Here is a 23219-nt window from a genome sequence, read left to right as displayed (position 1 = left end):
TCGGACGGCACATCCTCCGTTGAAGCGAACAGGCGAGCGGTAGCAGCAGGTGGGTGTACGTGAAGCTCGTGGAGAACGTAATTCTGCACGAGCGGATGCAGAGAGTCCAAAAGCCAGGGATAACAGGTAATAAGGTGTTGTAGGTCGGCTTCCACAGTGTAAAGAGACGCTTCTCCCTCATGCTCTAACAACTGGTAAATCAACTTAGACGCGGAGTGGATAACGGCCTCCTGAAGCTCCCTGGGTGGGGTGACTGCCGCTGGATCCATATCTGGCTGGTCCGTACTGTCACGGCGGGTGAGGAGAGCCGTGTGAAAATAATAAATGAGGGAGGATCCAAGCGCAGGCAGTCGTGAGGATGTGAAGGTGGTTTATTGAGCATGAAATAAATATGGACAAACAGCAAACGGAGCTCGAACTAAACTAGACTGGAGAACAACTAAACTACAGAGCACAAACCTGAATGAGAACGAGCAGAGGAGAATGACGATGGACAGCAGGGAGAACACACGGGTGAGACATGGTTGATACACAGACGGACCAGCAACTACAATGATGGAGGACACGACTTAAATACACACAGAGAAACACGGGAATTACACACAGGTGGTGGACACAGCTGGGAATAATCAACAAGACGAGACAGAGGTAAAACTGAACACACTCACATGAGACGCAGACCTTCACAATAAAACATCACACGCAGGCTCGACATGGAGAGACAGACAGGAAATGACGTATGAAACTAAACCCACATCTTAAACCCAGATAAACAGAAACATGGAACTCTAATAATAGACATCATAAACATTACCATAACACGACAAGAGAACAAGAACACAATCCCTGATGCAAACTTAAATCAAAACACAATAAACTCAAAATACTGGCTCCAACGGACCCAGAACCGTGACAGTTTCTGTTTGATCCTCAGTGACTTTGACACAAAGGCCTCTGCTGTGATGATCACACCTCTGATCAAGTCTCACAGTGTCAGCTTTGTTTTTATACATATGGATATGTGCTGATAAATGATCAGAATTATAATATTTCCCACTGTCTGCTGTGTGCCGTGACCTTTGACCTGCTAAAGACAGTCAGCTGTGGATTATTCATTGTTGTGTCTGATACTTAGAACTGTGAGGAAGAACACTACACAGTTAATCAGGGTCCCCTCTCTCTGAATCAGGAAAGGAGGGCAGGCCGCGTGTGGGCCGCGGGCCATACGTTGAGTCTCACTGTTTGAAATGTTAAAATTGTTCTGCTGCAGTCAATGGACTAAACCAGAGAAGAAGAAAACAGACTTTACCATGAAGATCCTCAGTGTGGATCAGTGTAATATCAGCCTGATGTCTGCAGTTTAGTGTCAGCACAACTTTCACATCATATTCATCTCAGCACAACTAAAACATACTGACTGACCTCAGAGTTTCAAGTCCACATCCTGGACTCTCCAGGAAACCACACAGATGCTTCACTCCTGAATCCTGCAGCTTGTTGTTCCTGCTCAGGTCCAGCTCTCTCAGATGGGAGGGGTTGGACTTCAGTGCTGCTGCCAGATAATCACAGCTGATCTCTGACAAACCACAGCACCACAATCTGTATAAAGAATGAAAGATGTAAGTTTATTAGACAAAGTGTGAGCTTGAAATCATTCAGTGTTTCATCATCTGTTCCGAGCTGAAGAAGGTTCAGAATGTAGAAGTTTAGAAAATGGAAACTCCAAACAGCTGAAGCCAACAGGAAGCAGCTTCAAACAAACACAACAAGAGAAAAAACTCTGAATGTTTCACATTAAAGTCGTACATTTATCATAAAAACAGGACAAAGACTTGAAAAAGTCGTGTTTTTCCTTCCAGGAACCACAAGGCTTCACTTTTAAAGGTGAAGTGTGAAAGAAATGGACATATTTGAAGTCCAACACCTTTTTCCAGTCACATTATTAAAGCAGACAAACTACAAGCTCATTTTCATTCCAACAAGTCATCTTCTGACCTGGACTAACAACACTGGTCTCTATGTGCAGCTGGCTGTGAGACCAGTGCTCAGGGAGCGTCTACAAAGTGCAACACTGAAAGAACATCACACACTCATTTGCTTCCAGCACTTTCACACAAACATCTACTGTCATCATTGTCACCAAACTCTGTGGATCCTTTATTGCAAATTCAAATGGGATCAAACGGTCAGACAAAAGAGGGTTATGAGGAAATATGATGAAATGTTGTGAATTAGCAGCAAGTTATTGAATCATTTTCCTCAGAAACCAAACAAAATGATTGACAAACATGTTTTTACAAACTCAGTGTTGGACTTGGATCAGCAGGATAAGCTGATGTTTAAAGGCATTTGAGTCTCGCTGTATGAGAGTCCAGTTATTACTCAATATTTATGGATGATGTTCTTTCAGGGTTGCACTTTGTAGACGCTCCCTGAGCCTCACAGCCAGCTGCACATGGACCAGCTGACATTACCCAGCATTAGAGGCAGGTGTAAAAAAATGGATTTTCCTATGTAAATGGTTTTACTTTGAATAAAGCGATGTTGATTCATTCAATCCTGAATCGATTTTTAATATAAATGTATTTTGCCAGAATCTCTGGTTAAAGCTCCCAAAAGTATTTCAACAACAAGCAAACAGATAAAACAGTAAATGAGAGCAGCTAAACACACAAAGATGGAAACACAGAGCGTGGATCGTTCACTTGACGGCACGTACACGGACACGCCATCGGGGCTGAAAGTGGACAGCTCACAGATCCTGAAGCTGCAGGTTTCATCTGTCTCCAACCAAAACTGACTGAACCAGCAGCAGAAGAAGATCCAAACTACGCTTTACGTTTGATGAACATCGTCATGACTTCTCTCTGACTTTGACCTTTACTTCCTGCACAGCTCTCTCTCTCTCAGTGTACTTCAAGAACAGTTTACCTTCAAAAATCTGTTTCCTGCATTATTCACTGCTTATTACACACCAGTCTGCTGTTGTGTTCACTGCTGTCGGCCTCCGAAAACAAAGCCTCATTTCTGCTGTTCAATACTGAAGAAATTTAAACCTTTTAAAATGATGACAGATTACAAACTCTCAGCTGTGTCTGTAATCAAACCTCTGTAACTTTGCTTCACTTCAGCAGCATCAGCTCATGTTCACATGTTGATTCATGGTTTGCTTCAGTTTTTGATCGACTGCAGAATATTTTGAAGGTTATCTGCTATAAAAAGCCAGAAGAGGAAAATCTGCTTCATGTGTTTCTGTTTGATCCTCAGTGACTTTGACACAAAGGCCTCTGCTGTGATGATCACACCTCTGATCAAGTCTCACAGTGTCAGCTTTGTTTTTATACATATGGATATGTGCCGATAAATGATCAGAATTATAATATTTCCCACTGTCTGCTGTGTGCCGTGACCTTTGACCTGCTAAAGACAGTCAGCTGTGGATTATTCATTGTTGTGTCTGATACTTAGAACTGTGAGGAAGAATACTACACAGTTAATCAGGGTCCCCTCTCTCTGAATCAGGAAAGGTGGGCAGGCCGCGTGTGGGCCGCGGGCCATACGTTGAGTCTCACTGTTTGAAATGTGAACATTGTTCTGCTGCAGTCAATGGACTAAACCAGAGAAGAAGAAAACAGACTTTACCATGAAGATCCTCAGTGTGGATCAGTATAATATCAGCCTGATGTCTGCAGTTTAGTGTCAGCACAACTTTCACATCATATTCATCTCAGCACAACTAAAACATGCTGACTGACCTCAGAGTTTCAAGTCCACATCCTGGACTCTCCAGGAAACCACACAGATGCTTCACTCCTGAATCCTGCAGCTTGTTGGAGCTCAGGTCCAGCTCTCTCAGATGGGAGGGGTTGGACTTCAGTGCTGCTGCCAGATAATCACAGCTGATCTCTGACAAACAACAGCCCCACAATCTGTATAAAGAATGAAAGATGTAAGTTTATTAGACAAAGTGTGAGCTTGAAATCATTCAGTGTTTCATCATCTGTTCCGAGCTGAAGAAGGTTCAGAATGTAGAAGTTTAGAAAATGGAAACTCCAAACAGCTGAAGCCAACAGGAAGCAGCTTCAAACAAACACAACAAGAGAAAAAACTCTGAATGTTTCACATTAAAGTCGTACATTTCTCATAAAAACAGGACAAAGACTTGAAAAAGTCGTGTTTTTCCTTCCAGGAACCACAAGGCTTCACTTTTAAAGGTGAAGTGTGAAAGAAATGGACATATTTGAAGTCCAACACCTTTTTCCAGTCACATTATTAAAGCAGACAAACTACAAGCTCATTTTCATTCCAACAAGTCATCTTCTGACCTGGACTAACAACACTGGTCTCTATGTGCAGCTGGCTGTGAGACCAGTGCTCAGGGAGCGTCTACAAAGTGCAACACTGAAAGAACATCACACACTCATTTGCTTCCATCATCCAACCTGAAGAGGAAACAGAGACGCCTCCCCTTCAAAGTAAAAGCTGCTCCTGTTGGACACAGTATCAAAGAAAGTCTACAGTATAACATAGAAAAGACAGAACAAAGTTTTGGTTGTTTTTAAATTGTGCAGAAATGAAACTACACTAAGCTCAATTATGTGACAGACATTTCATCCCATGTCAGTTTGGCCTCATCCTGGGCCGGATTATCCAGCACACACTCTGACCACAGGCCCAGGGGCCACGCACAGCTGGCTCCATCCAAGAGACAGGAAACAAACCAACACAATAATAAAAAGCACCATGTGATCTTCTTACATCTTCAAGACAAACAGTAAAAACATGAGCATATTTGTTTCCTGATAAAATGATGTGACAGGTAGAACACAGTAAAGTGGTGGTGTTACAGCCTTTCTCCCCTCTGCTGCCGAGGCTGTTAGTCTCTCCCAAACTCAGCTACAGGACTTCCAAATGAATGAAAGCAGCACAAGTGGCTTTACAAATGAAAGAGGAAGAGGAGAAGAAGAAGAGAGGGAGGCCACCCTGACCATCACTCCAGCTGAAAACATCACACTTCCATTAAAGTTGGTGAGGAAATGTTGAGCAGGATGAGCTGCTGGCTAATCTGGAGGCTGTAGCAGCAGCTCACAGTCACAGTGGATTTCCACTCATGAAAAAGCTCTGGCTGCTTCATTTCTCATCTCATATCAGAGACTTTAATGCTTCACTGAAGCTGTACTGTGATGCTTCCATATCCCAGTGAGGCCTCCATAATGATTTCAGCTGTTCTGTACACACACTGTGTGCCCTGTATGGCTCAAAGTCTCTGCAGCCTGTTTTTATCTGCTATCATCAGATCTTCATCATCCTCATTCACATCCCTCACACACTCTACAGCCTCATCAGCACTGACTTCATCTTCACTGACTGATGGAGCACAACATGAACCTGTGGAGGCTGAAACACTGTCCTGTCAAACATCTCCCCGTCACCACTCCACTTCTGTCAGCCTTTAAATGAACCCTGCTCAAGTCTGTCACTTCTGTTTGGAGCCAAAAGGAAAAAACTGTTGTTCAGTCGTTTGGAAAGACAACATTTCTGAAAGCACTCAAACTTCTTCACATTTGTCTTCAGACACATCCTGAACATTTAGGAACTAAAGAAAGTTTCAAACATCAATCAAAGACCTGAAATATAGAAAAACAACAACAGCCGCAGTCAGTGAACTCACCTCAGAGTCTCCAGTCGACAGTTTGGACTCTCCAGTCCAGCACACAGAAGCTTCACACCTGAATCCTGGAGGTAGTAGTTTCCACTCATGTCCAGCTCTGTCAGATGGGAGGGGTTGGACTTCAGAGCTGAGGCCACAACTTCACAGTGAGACTCTGAGAGTCCACACTGAGTCAGTCTGTGATGATAGAAAATATAAAATGTGTTATTATAAAAGCAGAAAATCTGCATTATAAACACAGACTGAATGTATATGAAGACAAAACAGAGTGAGGTCATAATCTGATGAATCTGCTCTTCACATCTGTGCTTCAGCTCCTCTTACTGTGTTTGACATGACACAACGATTGAGTCTCTCTCAGACCTGCAGACTTTTAATGAGAATCTTTGTTTGGCTTTAATCTGCAGATGAAGGAGGAAGATGGTGTCACATTTAGGCTTCCATAATGTCCACAGTCTGTCACTGAGATCTGATCCAGAGTCAGAGTGAAGACACACATTTGGACTGTTTCCTGTTTTGACTCCAGAACATTTTGAATGAGTTCAGCTCAGTGAAGAGTTCCAGCTGGAAAGATGATCTCTGTTTGCTACCTGCTGTCAGGTACGACTGTTCACGTCCACACGCAGGAAAAACCTGCTGACTGTTACCAAACGGAGCAGAAATCTCATCACTGGACAATAATGATGAATGAACTCAGAGCTGCTGATATCAGATCTGATTTCAGGGGAACTAAACACAGAAATGATTGGCTCATTTTAGCTTTCTGAGCCATTATCTGCTGGTGTGTCGCTAGTTGGCAGAAAATGATTTGTATTCCTGTTCAGGGCTTCAGTGTTTATGAGTCCAGATCCAGGTGACAGCAAGTCAAAATGATGTTACCTGTCTGTGTCCAGCAGCAGCCTGTATTCACTTTGAATATTGTTATAACCTGACATGGATCAGTTTGTCTTTGATTGGTTTGTAAATGTCACTGTTTCCATTGGACCTGAGTGACGTACAAAGACACAGAGGGAGAGAAAGGAGAGGGAGGATGGAGACAGCAAAGAGAGAGCAAACACAAACAGGTGAGAGTGGACAGGTGACCAAGGTCAGCAACCAATCAGAGAGCTTCTGTTTGACCCACAGTCACTGATGATGACTGCACATAACCAAGCAGTGTGTTACTCTGATATCAAATATGGATCCTGCTCTTATAATAATGATCATCAGATGATATTATTGTGTTATTTTGTAGCTGAATACGATGTTTGTGTGATTATCAGTGAAAGAAGCAGTGAGGAGGATGGAGAGAGAGAGAGGACAGAGGGTGAAGTTAGAAACACTAAAAGGATTTTTCATGGATTTCATGGATGATTTGAGTGATTTCCAGCAGGACACTTGAACATGTCAGTGGACGTCCTAAAGAACATATTCACTGATATGAAACGTGTCATTGAACAGGATCAATATCAGTGGAAACATGGTGGAAACAGCTGTGACTGCATGGATGTGACACACTTCAAATCTGTTCTCCACTCTTGGATTTGGGATCCATGGAGCTGCTGCTGAGTCTGTACAATAAAGGAATGGTGTGGAAGGTTGCAGCGTACGGACACAAACACTTTGTGGTTACAATCTGATTTTATTTTCAACATTAAACTACTAACCTACACTGATCAATGATGTTAATGATCACATCTGGACTCACCCAGCCTTTCTGCAGTTCCTCACAGCTGGAATCAGTCTCTGTCGTCCCCGCTCTGATGTGTTGTACTTCTGCAGGTCAAACTCATCCAGAACCTCCTCTGACATCTGCAGCATGAAGGCCAGAGCTGAGCACTGGATCTCAGAGAGTTCCTTCTCTGATCTGTTCTCTGACTTCAGGAACTCTTGGATCTCCTGATGTACTGAGAGGTCGTTCATCTCCATCAGACAGTGGAAGATGTTGATGCTTCTGTCAGGAGAGATTTCATCACTGTTCATCTCCTTCAGGTTGTTGATGACTCTCTGGATGGTTCCTGGACTGATCTCTGTCTGACCCAGCAGACCTACTAAGAGTCTCTGGTTGGACTCCAGACAGAGGCCATGAAGGAAGCGAACAAACAGGTCCAGGTGGCCATTTTTACTCTGGAGGGATTTCTCCATGGCTCGTTTAAGGAAATCATCCAGAGAGGACTCTTTATATTTTTGTCCCAAGAAGTTCTTCAGCACCTTTGTCTTCCTGTTGGTGTGACAGTAGAACATGTAGACAGCAGCCAGAAACTCCTGAATGCTCAGATGAACAAAGCAGTAGACTGGTTTCTGGAAGATCACACACTCTCTTTTGAAGATCTCTGTACAAACTCCTGAGTACACCGAGGCCTCTGTCACATCCAGACCACACTGCTCCAGGTCTTCTTGGTAGAACATGATGTTTCCTTTCTCCAGATGTTCAAACGCCAGCCTCCCCAGCTTCAGAAGAACTTCCCTGTCAGCCTCCGTCAGCTCGTGTGGACTCGTCTCACGTCCCTCATGGTACTTGTTCTTCTTCCTCTTTGTCTGAACCAGCAGGAAGTGTGAGTACATGTCAGTCAGGGTCTTGGGCAGCTCTCCTCTCTGCTCTGTAGTCAACATGTGCTCCAGAACTGTAGCAGTGATCCAGCAGAAGACTGGGATACTACACATGATGTGGAGGCTCCTGGATGTCTTCATGTGGGAGATGATTCTGCTGGACAGCTCTTCATCACTGAATCTCCTCCTGAAGTACTTCTCCTTCTGGGCGTCAGTGAAGCCTCGTAATTCTGTTAGCCTGTCAACACATGTAGGAGGGATCTGATTGGCTGCTGCGGGTCGGGAAGTTATCCAGACGAGAGCCGAGGGAAGCAGATTCCCCTGGATGAGGTTTGTCAGCAGCTGGCTGACTGATGACTTCTGTGTGACATCAGACAGCAGCTTCCTGTTGGTGAAATCCAATGAAAGTCTGCTTTCATCCAGGCCGTCAAAGATGAACAAAAGCTGAGAGACAGCCAGCTTCTCTGCTGTGACCTTCTGTAATGTTGGATGGAAAACATGGAGCAGCTCCAGAAGACTGTACTGCTCATCTATGATCAGGTTCAGCTCCCTGAATGAAAGCAGAACCACCACACTGACATGTTGGTTCTCCAAGCCCTCTGCCCAGTCCAGAGTGAACTTCTGCACTGAGAAGGTTTTTCCAACACCAGCCACGCCGTTGGTCAGAACCACTCTGATGGGTCTCTGTTGGTCAGGTAAGGCTTTAAAGATGTCCTGGCACCTGATTGGAGCGTCATGGAGGGCGTCCATCTTGGAAGCTGTCTCCAGCTGCCTCACCTCATGTTGGGTATGAACCTCTTCACTCTGTCCCTCTGTGATGTAGAGCTCAGTGTAGATGGTGTTGAGGAGGGTTCTACTTCCTGTTTCATCACTTCCTTCAGTCACACGTTCACATCTCCTCCTCAGACTGATCTTATGTTCATCTAAAACCTCCTGCAGACCAACATCTGCTGAAAGAAAGAAAAACAATGAGACTAAAGAGAAAGAAAACTCTTCAATGTCTGAACAACACAAGAAGTCCAGTTTTCAGAAATGAGTCCATCAGCAGACAGATGTTCAGTCTTACTTTGTACACAGCTGCTCTGACTGGCTGTCTGCAGTCCAGCTCTGCTTCTGGATCTTTCTCCACACTGTGCAGAAGCTCTGATGGTGACACAGAAAAGTCAAAGTGGAGATACTTCTGTCCACCTTTGATTAGACTCATTATAAAAAGGAAAACAAAGTTTGAACACAGTCATGTTTCCAGTTCACTGACTTACATTTATTCCATGGACACTCACTCTAACCTGAACCACAGCTACAACCCAACATTGTTGAGGCCTCATCTCCTCCTTTCCTGACTGTAGAGGTTAAATATGCAACAACCAACAAATAAAAGAATTTGGTTCATTTCAAAGAAATTCACACGGTGACCAAGTAAAGTAACCGTAGTAAAGGAGACAACATCCCGTTGATGGTGGGATTATTTGAAAGATTTGCTTTAGTCACGTCACCAAATGCAGTTGAACCACCCGTGGATCCATGTTTGACCATTCTACCACTCTGAGCTCTGCTTTTGAATCATTTTATTATTATCATCATTCATTTATTCATTCTTTGGAGGGGGGCTATTTCCTAATGCCGCCCTAATAAGCTGATGTTCAAGGGGAAATATAACAGAAACTCTTTCAGTGTTATTCATTAATAAATTAACAGATAAACTGTGAAGAAGAAAAAACTGAGTTTTAAAGGGGAGAGTGAGAAACTTGATCATCCATCCTCATAGTACATGTTCATCAGTATCTGCTGTGACCATACTGCAGTAATAACTACAAGTCTACATTTCTGTGACTGTTGATCAATCACAGCAGGAATCTGAGCTCATCTCTGCACACAGAGCAGCTTCAGCTCTGGGATAAACTGCTCGCTTCACGTCCTTCTCAGCTCACAGACACTCATCCTGATATTTTCCTTTAACATTTGATGGTATAATTCATCTGAGTTTACACTTTATCTGCATGAATACAGAAAAACAGACCCAAACACCAGAAACCATCAGTTTCACCATGTAGAATATATTGTTGTTTCCTTGCTTTTAATTCAGAGAAAAACTCTGATTTGGATTTTCTCTGTTCTCTTTGCCACAGCCCATCCCAGCAGCAGCTGAAGCAGCTGACTGTCACAACACTGAATAACACTTTAGGAGGAATTTCCGAGGTCAGTAAAGCTCCAGTTTCAACATCAGTTAATTAATCATAGTTCATCATAAATGTGAACCTGGCTGGCACACATGTTAATGTTAGCCATTTAAATATTAGCAGTTAGCTGAGGCCACAAGAAGAAGAGGCCCTAGAAGAACAATGGATGATAAGATTAGATTTTCAAGACTAGGCAGAGACGTGTTTTCCTTTACTGTCGCTTACAGAGGAGGGAGCAGATACCAGACGAGGTCACGGAGGTACGGGGAGGATTCGCAGCAGACAGCAAGACTGCCACGTCCATGCGAGAGAGCGATGGCTACGATAATCTCTGTAATCCACCAGTGTGCTCATGCTTTTTTAAGTGAAAACGTATTTTTAATGATCAAATATAATTATGTTTGTTATTTGTGGATTTTAAATGTCCTTGACAGAGACAGATGATAATCATTATCCTGCACTGTGGTCTCAGGTTTGGTCGAGCTAGCACAAAGAATGGCTATGTTGAACTTCCTCCTGGGATCTACACTAAGAAGTGAGTCCAACATTAGCAGGGTCTCTTTCCTTTATCTGGATTCACTTTAGCATTCACAGTCACGTGAAGCTTGTTATTAACTCGATAAGTCAACCCAGGGTTTCAGCTGAGCGCTCACATGAAACACATGGTGTTGGCAGCATCTGATCAATCATATTCATGGAGACGTGTATCAGCAACAGAGCAGCTGAGTTTGCAGAAGGAAGTCAAACTAAACCACAGGAACAATATGAGGAGATTACACACATAATAAAATACTAGCAGTAACATGTCGTGGTCTGGGTGGTTTTCCACAGCATCAGCTCCTCCCCACTGGGTGGAGTCTTTGTTGTTCCTCACCTGATGGCAATCATACCAGCAGTATTTATGACCGGCGCACTCAACTGGTCGTCGCCAGATTATCTGCCAACTTTAGTCAGTTCTCGGCCTCACGTCAATTCATTGGTGACTCATCATACGTATTAATCGTATCTCTGTTTTTCTCGTCAGCCTCGGAACCCCACCTACCAAGCTCTCCTGGATACCAGTTTGCTGCCGCCGGAAATCACTCTCCGTGTCGGAGCTGCCACTCTTTCCTGCCTGCCTCCCTGCATTGCATGCAGCACCCACCTGGACCTCTCCTGCCTCCCCTCTCCACGCAACCCTCACCTGCAAGTTTGTAAGACAGATCAGTGCACTATCCTAAGACTCACTCGCAACCTTCTGTGGGATTCCCCTGACTGCTCTCTCCTCTGTTTCAGTGCCCTGGCCCGCCACAGTTTCCCCTGCCCAGTACCTGCACTCCATATCCCTGCCATCTAGTTATCATCACAGTATTTTCTCTCGCCTCAGACATCTAGTTTATGTTCATTGATTCTAGTCTGCACTTTCTGTTAGCTTTTGAACATTGTAAAATAAAATCTCGTTTCGTTACACTTCACCCCTGGCCTCCGGTTTTGAATCTGCACTTGAGTTCATTCCATTTCCACGGGCCACTGCGCCTGACAGTATAATCTGGCCAGTGTATGGACTCAGCGGATCAAATCCGGACAGCCGTCTCAAAACAGGGCGCCATTCTTGGCTCTCACGAGGACGCGCTCCAGTTTCTCCTGGCGAAGGTTAACTTACTCACCGACGAGCAAGAGAAGATGCAGTCCGCGGTTCAGACCCTGCAGTCAGCCACTGCCCCGGAGCCCGAACCCGTTCCCGGTACGTCGGCATCGGTATCCGCGCCGCCGCCGCCTCAGCCCGCTGCGGATCCTGAGCCCCTGCAGACGCCGATGTTCCGCGATGCCGCCTCCCCGGAGCCGGAACCTTTTTCTGGCGGCCGGGAAGGATGTAGCGGTTTCCTCCTTCAGTGCGAGCTAGCATTCGGGCGCTCACCCCGCTCGTTTGTTTCTGAAACCGTGCGGATTTCGTATTTAGTCGGGAAACTGCGCGAGCGCGCCCTTACATGGGCAGAGGCGTATTTAGCTAGACATCCGTTACCGACTTGTCGTTATGACGATTTTCTGAGTGAGTTTAAGAAAACTTTCGCTCGCCCGACCTCTGAACGCAGTTCGGCGCGGAAGCTGTTGCATCTTCGTCAGGGACGGCGGAGCATTGCGGACTTCCTGATCGATTTCCGCATCGCCGCCGCTGAGGCGGGCTGGTCTGATCAGGCTCTGCATGGGGTGTATTTTCACTCTCTCAATGATGAGATGAAGGACCACCTGGCCTCCCGGGACGAGCCCGCTAATTTCGAGGAGCTGGTTTCCCTCACGCTTCGCATCGACAGCAGGTTGCGGGAGCGAGAGTGGGAGAGGGACTACAGTTCCCGTCGGCCTTTGCGGCGGTCATCTCCGGTCGTTTCTCACCCGCCACCGCTTCCGGTTCAGCCGTCCGCTCCCATTACTGGCACAGGGGGTGGTGAACCGGAACCGGAACCCATGCAGATCGGGCGTTACCAGCTGACGGTGGAAGAGAGAGAGAGGCGCCGCCGTTCACACTCTTGCTTTTATTGTGGCTCCGGTGAGCATTTGATTTCTTCCTGCCCTCGGAAGGGAAAAGAGACCGCCCGCCGGTAGATCCGGGGGTACGGGTGGGCGGTACCAGGGTTAACGCTAAGCCCCGATTTTTGCTTTCTGTGACACTCTTACTCGGTCAGGGAGCCCACGTCTCATCAGCGCTGGTTGATTCAGGGGCCGAGCAGAGTTTGATTGACAGGGGATTTGCTGAACAGCTTCAGATCCCTCTTTTTGAGTTAAATCCGTCCATTCCAGTTAGGGCATTAAACGATCAGGTTTTTTCTCACATTACTCATCGCACTGCACCGGTTACCCTGATCACTTCCGGCAACCACAGAGAAACACTGATCTTTTACACCTCACAATCCCCTGACACGCCCATCATTTTAGGTTTCCCATGGCTAAGGCATCATAATCCTCACCTGGATTGGGTGGGACAGAGGGTCGTGAGTTGGAGCCCATATTGTCACGCTAACTGTCTCGTCTCAGCTGCCCCACCAGGGGCCACCGAGCCCTCTAGCAAGGAGAACCGCACCCCTGACCTCTCTGCGGTCCCCCCCGAATACCATGACATATCCGAAGTTTTTAATAAAGACAAGGCACTGTCCCTGCCACCCCATCGCCCTTACGATTGTGCCATTACCCTGTTTTCCGGCTCCACGTTGCCTTCCAGTCGCCTCTACAACTTGTCACGCCCTGAACGGGCTGCCATGGAAGAATACATCAGAGACTCACTGGCGGCTGGACTCATCAGACCTTCAACTTCCCCCGTGGGTGCTGGCTTCTTCTTCGTGGGTAAGAAAGATGGCACACTCCGTCCATGCATCGATTTTCGGCCCCTTAATGACATCACAGTTAAAAACAAATACCCATTACCGCTCATCAGCTCCGCTTTTGAGCCCCTCCATGGGGCCACCATTTTTACCAAACTGGATCTCAGGAACGCATATCACCTAGTCAGAATCAGGGAGGGGGATGAGTGGAAAACAGCGTTTAACACACACTTAGGACATTTCGAGTATCTAGTCATGCCATTTGGCCTCACTAACGCACCTGCAGTTTTTCAAACCCTAGTGAATGATGTCCTCAGGGATTTTCTGGACCGTTTTGTCTTCGTTTACCTCGATGACATCCTGATTTTTTCCAAAGACCTCAAGGAACACAGAGTCCATGTCCGGACCGTACTCCAGCGGTTGTTGGAGAACAAGTTATACGTCAAAGCCGAGAAATGCGAATTCCACTCACCGTCTGTGTCATTTCTGGGTTACGTTCTTGCAGGGGGGCAGGTGAAGACAGATCCGGCTAAAGTGAAGGCAGTAGCGGAGTGGCCACTACCAACCTCACGAAAACACTTACAGGGGTTTTTGGGCTTCGCGAACTTCTACCGCCGCTTCATCAGGAATTACAGTCAGGTAGCCGCTCCCCTAACTCGTCTAACTTCCTCTAAGCTGCCTTACCATTGGAATCCGGAGGCCGACGCCGCCTTCTCCCGGTTGAAAGAACTGTTTACCTCTGCGCCGGTCTTAATCCATCCTGATCATAGTAAACCCTTCATCGTGGAAGTAGACGCGTCAGGCGTTGGGGTCGGGGCGGTGTTGTCCCAGCGTTCAGGTCCATCTGCTAAGCTTCGGCCCTGCGCCTTTTTCTCCCGCCGCCTCTCACCTGCGGAGAGGAATTATGACGTTGGAGACAGGGAGCTGCTTGCTGTAAAGCTGGCGCTGGAGGAATGGCGGCATTTACTTGAGGGAGCAGAGCATCCATTCACCATTTGGACTGATCATAAGAACTTAACCTACTTACGCACAGCCAAAAGGCTCAACTCACGTCAAGCTCGATGGTCCCTGTTCTTTACTCGATTTAACTTTTCCATCTCTTACCGACCAGGCACCCGCAACACTAAGCCGGATGCCCTGTCCCGCCAGTTCGACCCTGTGTGTGACCCGTCTGATGCACCCACCGTCCTGCCAGCAGGAGTCAGGATCGGTTCTGTCGCCTGGGACGTGGAGGAGGACATCCACCGTGCGCTGGAGACGGAGCCAGACCCCGGCACGGGCCCTCCGAACCGACGCTATGTCCCCACCGGGGCTCGCCCTAAGGTGATGGATTGGGTCCACAAGGGCAAATTTGCGTGCCATCCGGGTGGGGGGAGGACAGGCTCACTCCTTAAAAGGTATTTCTGGTGGGAGACTATCGATAAAGACGTCAAAGAATATGTAGCTGCCTGTCCTGTCTGCGCACGCAACAAAACGAGCTCACTACGCCCAGCTGGACTTTTGCAACCCCTCACTATACCGCATCGCCCCTGGTCTCACATTGCATTGGATTTCGTCACTGGCCTTCCCGCCTCCTCGGGTAAAACCACCATACTCACAGTAGTAGACAGATTCTCTAAAGCTGCGCACTTCGTCGCCCTAAACAAACTCCCCACCGCAACAGAGACCGCCAAGATTATGACCGAGCAGATCTTCAGACTCCACGGCATACCTCTCGAGATCGTGTCGGATAGGGGCCCTCAGTTCATTTCACGGGTATGGAGGTCGTTCTGCACCGCTCTCGGGGCAAAACCCTGCTTGAGCTCAGGATTTCATCCTCAGACGAATGGGCAGGCCGAACGGCTCAACCAGGAACTGGAGGCCACCCTCCGTTGTGTCGCTGCCTCCAACCCCGCCTCATGGTCCTCGTTGCTGCCGTGGGCAGAATACGCTCACAATTCGCTTACGTCGTCTGCTACTGGCCTCTCGCCTTTCGAAGCCTCCATAGGTTACCAGCCGCCTCTCTTCCCCGACCAGGAGGCCGACCTCGAGGTTCCCTCGGTCCAACACCATCTCAGACGTTGTCAGCGGGCGTGGAGGTTGACCCGTCGGTCGTTGTGCCGGTCCGTTGCTCGCCAGTCCCTGTACGCGGACCGTCGCCGCAGGGCAGCCCCTGCCTACTCCCCTGGGCAGAAGGTGTGGTTGTCTGCTAAGGACGTTCCCCTCAAGGTGGCGTCTCGTAAGCTGGCCCCGCGTTTCATTGGACCCTTCGAGGTGGAGCGGGTCCTCAGCCCTTCTGCGCTGCGGTTGAAGCTGCCTTCCTCACTGCGCATTCACCCGACCTTCCACGTCTCCCAGGTCAAGCCGGTGGTCGTGAGTCCGTTGTGCCCTCCTTCCGCTCCCCCTCCTCCCGCCCGGCTCGTGGGTGGGCATCCTGCCTTCACGGTCCGGCGCATTCTGGACGTCCGTCGGCGGGGGCGGGTCCGGCAGTTCTTGGTGGACTGGGAGGGTTATGGGCCTGAGGAGCGGTCCTGGGTGTCTCGTTCCTTGATTTTGGATCCTGCTTTGCTTTCTGCTTTTTACAGGGCTCGCCGCGGGCCGCGGGGGGCTCGGTCGCCGGGGGTCGACCCTTGATGGGGGGTAGTGTCGTGGTCTGGGTGGTTTTCCACAGCATCAGCTCCTCCCCACTGGGTGGAGTCTTTGTTGTTCCTCACCTGATGGCAATCATACCAGCAGTATTTATGACCGGCGCACTCAACTGGTCGTCGCCAGATTATCTGCCAACTTTAGTCAGTTCTCGGCCTCACGTCAATTCATTGGTGACTCATCATACGTATTAATCGTATCTCTGTTTTTCTCGTCAGCCTCGGAACCCCACCTACCAAGCTCTCCTGGATACCAGTTTGCTGCCGCCGGAAATCACTCTCTGTGTCGGAGCTGCCACTCTTTCCTGCCTGCCTCCCTGCATTGCATGCAGCACCCACCTGGACCTCTCCTGCCTCCCCTCTCCACGCAACCCTCACCTGCAAGTTTGTAAGACAGATCAGTGCACTATCCTAAGACTCACTCGCAACCTTCTGTGGGATTCCCCTGACTGCTCTCTCCTCTGTTTCAGTGCCCTGGCCCGCCACAGTTTCCCCTGCCCAGTACCTGCACTCCATATCCCTGCCATCTAGTTATCATCACAGTATTTTCTCTCGCCTCAGACATCTAGTTTATGTTCATTGATTCTAGTCTGCACTTTCTGTTAGCTTTTGAACATTGTAAAATAAAATCTCGTTTCGTTACACTTCACCCCTGGCCTCCGGTTTTGAATCTGCACTTGAGTTCATTCCATTTCCACGGGCCACTGCGCCTGACATAACACAGCTGCTGCAGACAAATCAGTCGTGTGATCGTGTGTGAGAGGAGAAGGACTGTAAAGGAGTTTGGTGTTAAAAGCTCTGTATGAATGTGGGAGACTTTGAAGGGCTTTAAAAAGGCCAATATAAAATAAAAGGCAGCAAAATTGCTGAGTGTGAAAGTCACCAGACTTATCAGACCTCTGTGATTAAGACCTGTAAGAACACCTATTTGTACTTGTTGGCATTATATCAAACACACACGTATATTAAACCTTTGTTTGAACTCTGGTTGAATTTGTTACTTTCAGACTGTGAAACATCACAGAGGCTGCAGCTGCAGATCTTTTTTTCACCTGGAAATTTACTTTGAATGTTAGATGGAAAATGTATTGCTCAGTTTAACCAGGGTAAGAACAAGATAAGAACAAGAATCCATAAACCTTCATAAAGACAAACATCTCCCAGAACATTGAGCTGCTGAAGTGTCCCTGAAGGGAAAAACTATTTGTCCTCCTCCATCCAGCAACACCTGAAACACCTGAGTGGAAGCTCCTCCCTACACTGTGTTTGAAGCAAAGCACAAAGGAGACACCTGCTGGAGCAGCTGGAGTCCTACAGACACTCAGCCTCTTCACTACACAAACACCTCCTACAACATCCACTCTTTCCACTCTGACTGCTGTGTTTGTGGAAACACTCCAACACACACCGCTTCACATACCAACATAGAAATGTGTGTGAAAAAGAGCTGAGCTGATATTAAACATGAGGATTTATTCAGAAATACAGAGTCAGGAACAACATCTAGACACACATTACCTCTCAGCAGCAGAAGAACAGCCTTTAAAGTCTGCACCAACATCCTTCGACCTGTTGCTCTTTAAGGAAACACAGCTGGGTTCAGGTCCAGGAGATTCTGGCCTCTTATTGATCCTAAAAGAAAAACAATAAATGTCACAGCTTCATGAGACAGGAAGGAAAACCTGGAAATATTAAATTAAAGACACTGATGAACAATCTCATAAAAATAATGTTCTTACTCTTTGTCACATAACAGTCTTTTGTTAAAGTTTACAGCAACACCCTTCGAGTCGATGTTCTTTAAGGAAACACAGCTCCGTTCAGGTCCAGGTTCTGGATTAGTTTTAGGCTGATCCATGCTGCTCAATTCACATCAGCTCACACACACTTTCTACCTTCACCTGCAGAGGAAACACAAATCATTCATGTGCACATCAACTGAGAGCTGCAGAGGTCGTGTCTGATGTGTTAGACTAACATCCTTCTGAGACGCAGCTTTCATCAGTTCACTACAAAAAGTGTCACAGAGCTGAGTTCAGCCTCCAAATCCTCCATTACTGTAGTCCTACAAAGCAGCAGATCAAACATGGCTGCAGAGAGCAGCTTTATGTCAGTAACCATGTCCAGGACCGAGCTGACTGCTTACAGAGCTCATACTCTAACTGCTAGCTGCTCTGCTAGCTAAGCTAACTCAGTAACAGTGACTCTGACAGCAGTTACTGTGGAACAGCGGCCGAGCTCAGGACACATTCAGTGTGTTTAGTCTGAGTCCTGGACTCTGATTCAATGGATTCAATCCAGCTCAGAGTTTCATGTGTTCATCAGAATAAAATACATGTACTAATATAACAGAAGTAATGCTCTGAATGCAGGACTGTAATGGAGGATAAATAAGGTTTTTACAGCCTGAAAGAAACATTCAGTTCATATATTTGTAGACAGTGAAGCAGTTTTTAATACTGCAGCTGTTTCCTTCACCTGTGTGAGTGTGAGCCACACCTTCATGTGCTGCTTTACAAATATGTGGTCTGACTGCTCAGACTGAGTCTAGGAGGAGCTAGGAGGATCTCAGAGCAACAGAAACCTCGGTGATCAGGACGCTGGGACTGAGAACAGGAAGTGGCTCAAACGTCACGTCACCCTGAACTCCACCCACGGAGTTTCTGTCGCCATTGTAGTTTTTAAAGTCCCGTGATAAAGGCGGGTCTTTCTGTGAATCCGCACGCTCATTGGCTAATAGCTCGGGATTGACACATCATTATCCAATGAGCGTGCGGGAACTTCTGACATAAAGTTGTTTCCTTTGAAAAACCAAAGTCTGATTATTTTTGCCTCCACTGACGGAGCCTGTTGTTCCCGCCACAGAGACACAGTAATGTCAGAGCGGTGTTAACACTCACCCTGCCTCAGCACAGCTCTCACTCTCCTCCTGCTCTCTCACACTAAACGGAGGCTCAGCTAAACTCACTTCCTCTCTACTTACAGGAAACCAGCGCTCAGAGGAGCCGACCGGCCTCACATTTCACCCACAGACACGAACAGCGTGGAATTATTTTATGTCATAAGAAGAAACATATTCATGTTAACACTCACCTGCCTCAGCTCCACCTTCCTCCTCCTGCTGCTCTGAACGGAGGCTCAATACTTTCACTTTCACTGCTGCTCCCTAAACACAGAGGATGCTGGGACTTGTAGTTGTTTCCTTGCGGTACGGTTTTCCTCTTTGTTTGTTTGTGTTTGTGTTCAAGTTATTTCGATCATGTAAACATCAACAGAACACGTGAAGCCACACAGAGTTTGTATGTCGAGGTGGGTAGGAGGGTTTGGGGAGGGGTCAGAGGGAAGAGGTCTCTCAGTCTGGACAATCCACATTGATGGCATTGCATCTTTCAACGTGTTTGTGGGTCGATTTGGATGCTCCAGGTGTAAGAGCAGCCACTCAGCCTCTGCTGCAGATGTGTGTCACAAGTTAATGATTGGCCCAATGGCAGTTGCAGGATCTCTAACATTAGAATCTAAAAATGTGTCTCATATAGGTGTTACTTTGGTACTTTACACGTCACACAGTTTCAACAACTCCTTATATGGTACAAGTTCCTCTTTTGTGTCTGGCTTCCTGTATTTATTAATATGCTTGTATATTTCTACACTAATTTCCTGTTTTTCAGTCTGGCTGAGCACTTAGTTTGTGAGTCAAAAGTGGCCTTGCTTTACAAACCTTCATTATTAAAGTACATAAAACAATATAATCAGAAAATAAGCACTAAGAATATATTAATTACATGACAGTTCTCCCGCTTTTCGTGTTTCCTAAGAAACACGACATAATTCCTAATTTATCCCATTAAGTTTACCTGCATGTTAAAAGGCTAAAATATAACAAAAGAGATTATGCTAAACAAAATGAAACCTTTCAATTGTCCAACCCTATCTGTCCCCTCAACGGGTTGTATGTTTTCAATGTTTCCTTATTATTCCGTCATAATTACTTCTATCCACAACAAATAAATCAAGCTCTAAGACAGCACCTGTGAAATGTCCTAAATCTACTTCCTACACCCGCTTTTTTACCCAGAATCCCAATTTAAACACACTCCTGACTTCCCTCAGTGCTCACTGTAAACTCCAAACAGATACAATCAGCTTTACTGGTAAAAGGTCCTAGATTATTTTGTCAATCTTTGGAAACATCCTCTATAGAGTTTCATTTTTAAAACCCCTTTAACGTGTAGAGCATATCCGGCCTGAATACTGTGTTTGGGCAATTTACATAACATAGAAATCCTGCAACTATTCCTAAAGTCCCTCTCATTACTCTTCATTACTTTTATGCTCACATTTAACCTGTGTCTAACAAGCTTTTAATGTCCTAAACAACACATTTTCTGGAACTATGGTTCTCTGTGCTCTGTGCTTCTTTTGGTTCCCCTTTCTCTGGTTGGTTCCTTTCGGTCTGGGGCTTACAGGATTCTCGCCACCAATGTGGTCGCTGTGGTCCTGAAATCTTCTCCTGTAAAGGATAGAAAACAAAACGCCTCTCTCTGCTACACCTCAATAATCTACTGTGTGCATCTATTGTTCCCTTAATTATTCAAAGTTGGTTCACAATATCATGTTCTGGGCTCTGTCATTTATATTAACTTTACTTAATCTTTACTTAATCTTAATTTACTTAATCTCAATGTTCTTTATGTGTGTGAGCAACACTTTTAATTTTATTAAACACACCCAGGGTCAGATATACACCATCACCCTATCAGCATAAAAACAGACAGAGACATTCCTCTTTTCTGTCACATTCTTCCATACATGGCAATTTGTTTCACCTTCCAGATGATTCCTGGGGACTTACAATTTCTTGACTCTTCTTCTGTCACTTGTTACTAGGCAGCTCAAATGCAGTTAGAAGCTAAATGAATTCCAGGCCCTTGGCCTGGCCTATGTTTAAATCATTTGTGTTTGTAAGCGTGTATGCGGTTTAACCTTCTGCTGCTCCAAGTCACTTACACAATAGATCGTCGGGACATCGCGCCTGTTACGAGTTCAAAAATTGGGGATGGAGACAAGAGGAAAAACCACAAACAGCCATAAAAAAACCCATAAACAGACATCACGCACAGATATTGTTTTCACAACCCAACTGCTTTAGACCTTGTCCCCTAAATCTACACAAATCCCCTCTGGGTGACATGAAATGCATTTAACCAATAAACAATCAATGGGTTCTTGTTGTTGTAACCGACTCAAAATTTGGATGTTTGTGTGCAGCATTTGTTAGTGAAGCATTCTTCATTGCATCAGTGTGTGTGTGTGGATTACTTCTCAGTGAATTGAATCAGCATTTCGATTTTTTGCACGTGTGTGTGTCATTTCTCACTCAATCAACGAGTGTATATGTGCATATGTGTGTTTCTCTTCATTCTGAGTCAGTGCATGTGGATGTGTGTGTTTGTGTGGGTGTTTGTGTTCATCACTTTCCTGTTCTGGTGTTCTGGGTAAACCACGGCCTGAAGTGTGCCCTGGGGTCCTGCCCTCCTCCTTTTCAGTCCGTTTGCATCCGTTGGTGCTGCTGCTCAAATTTCTGTCCATACTGGTTCTGGCCCCAATTGAGGCAGTCCTTTTCTCCAGTGTCCTGCATCTTCGCCTTGTTCCGCTCCTTCTTAACTTGACCCTTTTGCTTCTGTAGCTCCTCCAGGGTTTGCTCCTGCTGTTGGAGCTTTTCATCAGGTTTGGCAACCTCCTGCTCCAGCAAGCTCCGGCCTGATTCCAAGTCCTGTGTCTGGGACTCCAAGCCTGACTGATGGGTTCGATAATCAGCCAGCTCCTCCTGAGCCATGCTCAGTTCCTGCTCTGATGCCTTGAGCTCTTACTGAGGGCAGAAACCTCAGAGTCTTTTCCGTACAAGTCAGATTGAAGTCCATTGATGTTTCCCTTGCCTTGCTCCACGGCCTTCTGCGGCTTTGCTGTTCGACTCTTCTCAGAGGTCAGCTCCTGGCCGAGCCCCGACACCTGTGCCTTCAGCTTATTTTCTCCTGGTGCTTTTGTTCATTCCGAGGTGCCTCCTGACCTCAGTTACTCCTCCTGTCTCGGTCACGCCCTTTTTGCTGCCCGATCATCTGTGTTGGTCCGTCACTGTCCTGCACAGTTTTAATGCAGAGTTGTTAAGGTCAGCGTTGTTTTGCTCGGCCTCACTTTTCCTCCGGGCTTAATAGGCGTCTCGTCACAGCTCTGTCGGCTGAAGCTGTCTGGAAATCTCCCCCGTGTAGTGAAACGGGCCTTGGATTTAATGCTCTCCGTCTCCGCTGCATGAGATCGTTTTCCTGCAGCAGTGTTGACATTTTCAGGTTGTTGTTGTGGGTCCAGCTGCTGTAGCATTGGGTCAGGGTCACATCAAAGATGGTAGAGGGGAGAGCAGGAGTCCAGGTCAGCCTCGGCTTTCCGGGCCGACAAAGCAGCCTGTAATCAAGCATAAAGAGAAAAAACAAAACAAACACAAAACAAAAACAGACGAACAGGAAAATGATGTTATTTTGGCTGCGTTATTCAGAGAGGGGAGAAACATCGGGGCCAGGCCCTGTGTCAGCCTTCTCTCCCCCTTTTTTTTGTTTTTTCTCACCATATAATCCACTCATGACCCACCAAGCTGACAGGACAACACAGGTACATGTTAAAATTCTTAAGATCGTGTTTAAAAGCCCAAAAATGGAATTTTCTTTCACTCAGTAATCACTTGTATTAATCAGCAGAAAACATGTCACAATTTGAATCTTTTTACCACTAAATTTGTCGTGTCTTCACTGGTTGGTCAGACCAGTGTCTTTTTTTGAAGTTAAGTTGTTGTCCTGCAACCCAGAGAGTTTATTTGTTAGTAGTGGATAAACTTTATCATTTAACAACAGGTGTGTGTTAAGTTTCGCTACTTTAA

The 23219-nt window shown here is 46.4% G+C and overlaps 1 protein-coding gene and 1 long non-coding RNA gene across 2 annotated transcripts in view; one reads left to right on the top strand and one right to left on the bottom strand.

The window, feature by feature from the left end:
- The window catches only part of LOC113011577 (NACHT, LRR and PYD domains-containing protein 12-like), a 382413-nt gene that overhangs the window by 11941 nt on the left and 347253 nt on the right, over window positions 1-23219 (bottom strand). The window contains exons 4-8 of the mRNA XM_026151123.1: window positions 17943-17953; window positions 7359-7947; window positions 5672-5848; window positions 3756-3929; window positions 1423-1599 (exon numbers count right to left, since the gene is read on the bottom strand). Of these exons, the coding sequence (XP_026006908.1) occupies window positions 1423-1599; window positions 3756-3929; window positions 5672-5848; window positions 7359-7947; window positions 17943-17953 (1128 nt within the window). The remainder of the gene's footprint in view (window positions 1-1422; window positions 1600-3755; window positions 3930-5671; window positions 5849-7358; window positions 7948-17942; window positions 17954-23219) is intronic.
- LOC113011601 (uncharacterized) lies at window positions 16607-16943 on the top strand. Its single transcript, XR_003270594.1, has 2 exons — window positions 16607-16682; window positions 16765-16943. It is a non-coding gene; the product is annotated as an uncharacterized LOC113011601 (long non-coding RNA).

This window comes from Astatotilapia calliptera, chromosome 19 (assembly GCF_900246225.1).
Source record: "Astatotilapia calliptera chromosome 19, fAstCal1.2, whole genome shotgun sequence".
NCBI lineage: Eukaryota > Metazoa > Chordata > Actinopteri > Cichliformes > Cichlidae > Astatotilapia > Astatotilapia calliptera.
Note: the sequence above shows the minus strand (reverse complement) of the source record. Positions and strands in the feature narration are given on the sequence as shown.